General features: G+C 29.8%; 2 protein-coding genes across 6 annotated transcripts in view; one reads left to right on the plus strand and one right to left on the minus strand.

Moving 5' to 3' along the window:
* Positions 1 to 2,911, plus strand: part of LOC108746276 (tRNA (guanine(10)-N2)-methyltransferase homolog) — a 4,501-nt gene extending 1,590 nt beyond the window's left edge. For all 4 annotated transcript variants that reach the window (XM_018482941.1, XM_018482943.1, XM_018482944.1 and 1 more), the window contains exons 3-9: positions 186 to 434; positions 609 to 743; positions 804 to 1,067; positions 1,178 to 1,316; positions 1,437 to 1,635; positions 1,758 to 1,884; positions 2,673 to 2,911. In XM_018482941.1, the coding sequence (XP_018338443.1) occupies positions 186 to 434; positions 609 to 743; positions 804 to 1,067; positions 1,178 to 1,316; positions 1,437 to 1,635; positions 1,758 to 1,884; positions 2,673 to 2,834 (1,275 nt within the window). In that variant the 3' untranslated portion in view covers positions 2,835 to 2,911. The remainder of the gene's footprint in view (positions 1 to 185; positions 435 to 608; positions 744 to 803; positions 1,068 to 1,177; positions 1,317 to 1,436; positions 1,636 to 1,757; positions 1,885 to 2,672) is intronic.
* On the minus strand, positions 975 to 6,337 carry LOC108746277 (ER membrane protein complex subunit 2-like). Of its 2 annotated transcripts, none has more exons than XM_018482945.1 (8): positions 5,952 to 6,337; positions 5,372 to 5,485; positions 5,132 to 5,282; positions 4,909 to 5,052; positions 4,654 to 4,810; positions 3,859 to 3,954; positions 3,601 to 3,774; positions 975 to 1,047 (listed from the first exon to the last, which is right to left on the minus strand). In XM_018482945.1, exons 1-7 carry the CDS (start codon positions 5,983 to 5,985, stop codon positions 3,601 to 3,603), a joined length of 870 nt encoding a protein of 289 aa, XP_018338447.1. In that variant the 5' UTR covers positions 5,986 to 6,337; the 3' UTR covers positions 975 to 1,047. The 2 variants fall into 2 exon arrangements, with proteins under 2 accessions (XP_018338447.1, XP_018338448.1); XM_018482946.1 differs by lacking the exon at positions 975 to 1,047 and adding an exon at positions 3,179 to 3,360.
* Between the last annotated feature and the right edge of the window lie 1,120 nt (positions 6,338 to 7,457).

Genomic DNA, 7,457 nt, shown 5'->3' on the forward strand with positions numbered 1-7,457 from the left:
AAAAACATCAAACTGTATTTTAAACTTGCATATAACTTAATATGCAACTTTTATGGAAAGATATGAAAATTTTAATGATAATAATAAAACAAAATGTGTTATTAATATATGTTATTAATATATATTGAAACAAATAACGTTCAATATAGTATGAATAGAGAAATAAATTTGTTAAATTTTTTCAGCCTTACTGGATTGTGGATTTATCTGATGAAAGTTTAGTACATCAAATTGCAAGTAGGGCAGTCTCATTGCGTTTTTGTTTAGAGCTTTGGGGACAAGCTAAAGAAAACGAAGAGTTACACAATTCTTTGAAAGCTTACTCGATCAAAAATTTGGAGACTTTGGCTGTAAATAAAAAAAAATCGTTTAAGATTGTAGTGGAGACTTTCTGTAAACATTTCTCGCAACGTGAAAAAATAAATAAAATCGAAGTAAGCAGATATTTCTCGATTATTATAACAAGCTGAAAACAAAAATGTTTTTTTTTTAATAAACTATATAAAGCTTAAATAAAGTATAACTGCTAAAAATAAAATAATTATTTAATAGTCGATTTGAAAATTAACGTAATACACACAATTAAGTTAATGCAATGTTGGGAGAAGTCTTTCAGTTATCTACCTCTTGAAGGTCCAGTTAAATTGAAAAATCCGGATATCACTTTATGTTATATAGAATATTATGGACTTAATCCCAACGACATTCCTGAAGAACCCCATGAATATTTCTTTGGAAAATGGGTGAGTAATATAATTATATATTAATCATTATTTATAGGCTGTAACATCATTTTATTATAGATTGCCGATGGTCAGCGAGAGTTAATTCAAAAGTTATCATTAAAAACTAGGAAATTTATAGGAAATACCTCAATGGATCCCCAGCTGTCACTAATAATGGCAAATCAGGCACAGATTAGAAATGGAGACTTAGTTTTTGATCCATTTGTGGGGACAGGCTCCTTGTTAATTGCCGCATCTCAATTTGGAGGATATACATTCGGAACAGATATCGATTTTTTAATGCTTCATGGCCGTACGAGACCTACACGGATATCGCAAAAGGTATCGTGTTAACAAGAGTTCAATTATTATTTCTCTATCAAGCATAATATCAGTTTAATATACAAAGTAGCAGAAAAAAAGTTGAGGAATTTTCGTATTGAATGTGTCAGACAAGGGAAAAAGACGAGAGTATCGCAGCAAACATGTATCAATATGGAATGAGTTCTTATTATCTCGATGTTGTGGTGGCAGATTTTTCTTATCCATTGTGGCGGACAGACTTACGAATAGATGCTATTATAACAGATCGTGAGTATAAATATTGCATAAAATCTTCAAATATAAATATATTATAGAAATCCTATAAAATTTACGAATAAAGTAAATTACATTTTATATGAATTTAAAAAAAAAACATTTCTTTTGTAGCACCTTACGGTATAAGGGAAGCTACAGAACGTATAGGCACTATGAAGATAAACCCGGTGATAGAAGAACATCAAGCAACTTCTCATATTCCTTCAAAAATTGTTTATGGCCTGAATCAAATATATAAAGACCTGTTGTGTTTCTCTGCGAAACACCTAAGGCTTCAAGGCAGACTGGTCTGCTGGTATCCATTGTTTAGGTATATATATATATTTAATATTTATACATGCAAAGAAATGTTGCAGCATTAAAAAAATTATGAAGCAATTACTATAGTAATTATTTATTGATTAGTAGATAAATATCAAATTTGTGGTTTAGAGATCAGTACATGGAAGATCAATTACCAGCACATTCTTGCTTAGAGCTGGTAGCCAATTCTGAACAAATATTGAGCAACTACACTAGCAGAAGATTGTTAACTTACAAGAAAGTTAAAGAACCTGAGGTAATAAGATTTAACAACATTTTATTAACTTTTATTTAGTTTTGTATCACATATAGAAAATACAAGGGAACACAACCAACTGAACCTTTGCGATTTTAATAAGCTTTAGATATGTTAAAATGTAAAACACGTAAATAAGGGATATATTTTTTTGTACATGCTGAGTTATATATTAAGGAAAATCTTTCTTGAAAAATATCGTCGAAACTATGAGATAGAAAAAAATATTTCAAATAAAAGTTGAATAGCGTCAAGAGTATTTTATAATCATAAAAAAATGGAAGAATTTTTTTTTAATTATAATTATAAAATACTCTTGAAACTATATATACAACTTTTATTTAAATTGTTTTTTATCTCAGTTTTGACGATAGTCACTTGAAAAAAAGATTTTTTTCAAGAGAGATTTTCATCTTAACGCGTAATTCAGCATAAAAAAAAGTTTCTTTATTTTAACATCCAAAGCTTATTAAAATCAGGGAAGGCCAATTGTGTTCCTTGTTAGATAACATTTAAGATGTGTTTTTCTGTGGCTAAATTAGTACACTTTTGAAACTTAAAATGAAATAGGTATATATTTGATATTTGGCGAAAACGGAAGAGATTTTCTAGTGCAGTTTTTCTAAGAACAAAAAACAGATGTAATAAACTAGGATGTAAGATTTTTTTAATACAAAATAAGAACAATTTCTCCTTTTTAAAATTAAAATAGCCATATTCTCTTAGTTTTTTAGTAGCTTACACTTTGATTAAACTATACATCAATATTTTTTAACATTTGATGACAGGCAACTGACGAGAGCATTATTATGAATTTTACTGATTTCCGTGAGAAGTATTTTGCATTACGTGAAGAAACGAGAAAAGAAAAACGAATGAGGAAAGCTGCAGAAAGAGCAAAGAGACGAGAGGAGTGGGAACGTAGTAACAAAGAAGTTACTGAAAGATGACTGTAAATCAGTCTTATGTAGTATTATATAAAGGTACATTCTCTCTTCTCTACATTTCTTCTTTCAATATCTTTATATATCTTTTTCTCAGTGCGAGAAGATATATAATTATTCAAAATTATTTATCAAAATATGACTATCTAATTTTGTAATTCTTGTTTATTATGTACAGAATAGTTGTAAAAGTTGAAAACAAAGCTAACTATTGCAATGATTTAGAAATAAATATTTTTTGCACACATGATCCTATCCATTCAACGCCGTTTTTTATTACATTAATATGTAAGATATACCGATACCTAAATAACAATGAAATAACGATGACATTAAACGAATTACAAAGAGTAATCACTAAATCGATAATTTTAACATTTACTTAATAACATATATATAATAAGGTACGGAAATACGAATGTATATTCAGAAGATAATTACGTATAGTGCACTTAAAATTCGACAATGGTATTAATAGAGTAATTAATTAATATATCAACATACAATTGTACATGGATATTGGCAAAATTACCTGGAACAAGACAAAATTACCTAGAGCGTGATATACATATATTACGTAACGAATAGAATTACAAAATACTGTTCGAATATCCTGATCAGATTTTGTTAACTACACAGAGTTAAAAAATGTATCTAAAATCTCTCTTCAGTAAATTCTTCGGAAATCGTTATTGCAATGTCTTTAAACACATATCGCTTACATATGTCTCACAAAATTAAAATAAATACAAGAATAATTACAATGTAATACCTAAGCTTCAAGTTGTAATTGTCCTAGTAAACGTTCTACGTTTTTAACGTCCTCATTTTCAACTTTACTTTCATATTGTTTCTCAATTTGTCTACTAGCCCATTCACTCAGTTTCATCGCTTCCTTCTTCTTAGATGAAGGACATTTAGGCGATGTTGCAATATTATTTGTTGTCTGAAATTAGATATATTTGCAAGAATATAAATACCATTCATAATTGTATGCTATGTAGCATTATAATATAATAATGGAACTTACTAATAACAAGCCATATAAAGCTCTAATATTATTTGGATTTAATTTCGCAGCTTGGCAGAAGTATGCTTTTGCTAGTTCCATGTTATCAAATCCACCCTATATAATAAAGCATTACTTGTATAATTTTCTTTTTACATTAATTTTATATTAACAAATATCTAAAAATATCTAATGTATATTATTAATTTAGTGAACTTTTTTGTTAATCTAACAAGGAAAACATCAGACATAGGCCCTTCTGATTAGGCTAAATTTTTTACTATATAATAATTTAGCCCTCCAACTAATTCTTGCTGAAATTATAGAGTTAATTATAGAGACTTCTTAAGTATTTGTGAGAAAAACGCGTTTAAAAATTTTTTTGTTGTGTTAATGTAAATTTTTTAATGTTTTCGTGAATGCTTGAGAAGCGTTCTACATATTTTTATCCTGTAATTTTAGCACGAATTAATGGGAGATCTGAATTATTGCATATATAAAATTTAGTCAAATTGTTGAGGATTAGTTTGATGTTGGAGGAATATCAGCCATAGCTTCCCCCGATTTAGCTGAATTTTATAAAAAGAAAAAAATGCGTTAAAAACAAATATTACATTACCAATACATAAACTTTTAAATACGTTTTCCTCAGGAATGCTTGAGAAGTGCGTTCTATAATTTTAGCATGAATTAGTAGAGAGGCTGAATTATTACATATAGACAGTAAAATTGAGACATGTTCTGGTATTCTCCTTGTAAGTAAATTAATATGACTATCATCATAAAAAAATATCATAAAATATTAGATGCACATACCTGAGAATATTTTATTTCTGCATATCTTTGGTAAATTAAATGACTGTGTGGATTATGCAATATAAGTTCTTCCATACAATAAGCTGCTTTAGAATATTCCTGTTCTTGTAAATATAAATCACATAACTCATGCCATGCTTCTTGATCGCTCATAAATCTAAACAATGATTTAGATTTAGTATAATATCACTAATACATAATTTATAAAACTTTTAAAATGTATATGCATTTATATATAAATGTATGTTAAAATACCTTTTCAGATATTCTGTAAGCTCTTTGATTGCTTCTGGAATGCGTCCTCGAGCTTTCAAAATAGCAACACGACGTTTTCTTGGTGCAGCATTGGTTTCATCTCTTTTTATGATAGAATCCAAAACTTCCATTGCCTCATCATACCTAGAAAAAAATTAATTGATAGAGCATTAAGATAAATATTATTATATACTTTTACATACTTGATGATATATATAATTACATTTCTAATGCTTCTAAATGCATAGCATGGTACTTGTGAACACGCAAGCTGCCAGGAAAGGCGCGCATTAAAATTTTGATGCAGTATTCAGCTAATGGTAGTCGGTAACAATCCAATGCGGCTACACATACTTGTTCCAGAATCAGATATTCTAAACAATGAAAAATAAAATATATATTCATGACATGTATATAATTTTGGTAATTTTAAGCATAAAAAAAATATGTATTGATAGAATACTTTCATTGCCCAAACGATCAATCTTTCCCATTAAAGTATTTTCCCAGAAGTCTACTACATCTTTACTTCGTCGCTCGGAATCTTCCCTCCAAGTTCTCAGTAAGTCCCTTACTTCTATATAACAAAAACATGCACAAAGTTATCATTAAAAGCACATAAAAATTCTAATGGTAAAATATTACTGATTTTAATAATTTACACAAAATAATATTCTTAGAAAATTATTAATTTAGTATTTTTTAAATATTTTAATATTCAACAAATTCATAAATAATAGAGCATATATAATTCAAATATCAAATGAAATGAAATATATATATGCAATAATATGTCAAAATGTAAATTAAAAATATGTCAACAGTATCAAATTTTTATTAACAATGACTCAGCAAACTGTTTGCAAAAGTTTCTCGACATTAAGATTAAATTACTCGATAACATAGAATATTTATTTTTTAAAAATTATACTTAAATATATTATTATGGTACTTTTTAAAGAATATGTTCAAAAGAATTAATATTTATTTTACAATTACATATGATGAGATAACGTTAACTATCACATGACAGAAAGACTCACCTGTCCAAGACAGTTTGTCGTAACATCCTGCCATCGCTTTGTAAAACAAAGATAATCTTTAGGCGAATAAATAAAGAGTACGATAAAAATTTTTGTCACGCGCTGTTCCGGACTACTCTGGGGGTTATGCAATGTGGCATATAGCGCCCATGATACACAGTGTAAACATTATCGGATTAAACACATTCATAAAAACAAAGAAAAATTAATCCTTTCCACTTTCTTGTAACAAAAAAAAAGAGCACAAAAAGCTCAACGTAATGCCGAAATTTCGCACTAAGTAATAGCGTCTCGATCTCTTTACACTTGACAGCGTAGAAGATAATTTATGCTAAATAATGATAAATAATGATCATGAAGAGGAAAAGGGGAGCGTGAGAAAGAAGGGATGACAGCCTATTCACTTCCGTTACACATTAAGAATTTGGAGACTGCTAGTTGGCGATTATAAGTGCATAAAATTATTAAGGTCCCGCGCGCAATAAAGGAAATATTAGGAATAGAAATATATATTAAGAGTTTAACCTATCAAAAATTGTGTATTCCGATGTAATCAATTTTTGATAGGTTAAAACCTTAATATTTCCTAATATTTCTTCTATTATGTGCAAGGCCTAATGTTCGTATCACACTAGCAATTGAAGATGGCGTTTGTATCGTCTGCGACATCTGCACCCATGTTTGCATTTCTTGACCAATCAGAAAAGAACTACTGATAATGCTGTTCAATAGCTTTTTTTTGATTAATTAAGGCTGTGATCAAAGGATGCATTCCGTTTCACACATGATCTCGGATCTACAACAGATTTTTAAGCCTTAGGCTATAAGAAATGGGCGAATCACAATTATTTTCCTCGCATTCAAGTAGTTGATCAATTTCTTACAGCTTTAAACACCTAGGGTCAATTTCACCAACGCCGATCAAGCTTAATCATAATAAACTATCAACTGCAATTGGTCGATTCTACTAAATAGCAAACGCGATTGGTCAGTCAACGGTCGATTAAGCTAACTGACGTTGGTGAAACTGACTCCAACTGTAGATTCGGACTGATGTGTATAATGGCTGCGTTTTGCGGACTCAACAGTTGAGTGAGCGCTCGCTGTTATTGGTGTATTCTTTTAGATTATCTAATCAGCATTTTAGATCTGGAAGAATACATCAATAGCAGCAAGTGCTCATTCAACTGTTGAGTCCGATCCCAATCGCGTTGCTCGATTGTTACAGTTACGGTTACGGATAACCGAATCGAGCAACGCGATTGATCGAAAACCTACATTTACGGTCACTGTTACGGAAAATTTGTGTGACTAGTTAGAAGCCCATTCTATTATACATTAAACGTAAGCCGATCGCAAGGTTGTTGCGACCGGCATGCGTTTAATGTAGAATAGGCTTGACTGTTGTGTCAATTTGTGTTTCTTGCTGGAAAACTCCCTATGAATTCCGTCTCTGTCTCTTTTTCACGACGCGTGACGTGCTCAGTGGAAATGCACCCTAATGCC

The sequence above is a fragment of the Trachymyrmex septentrionalis genome, unplaced genomic scaffold, assembly GCF_001594115.1.
Source record: "Trachymyrmex septentrionalis isolate Tsep2-gDNA-1 unplaced genomic scaffold, Tsep1.0 scaffold161, whole genome shotgun sequence".
Taxonomy (NCBI): Eukaryota; Metazoa; Arthropoda; class Insecta; order Hymenoptera; family Formicidae; genus Trachymyrmex; species Trachymyrmex septentrionalis.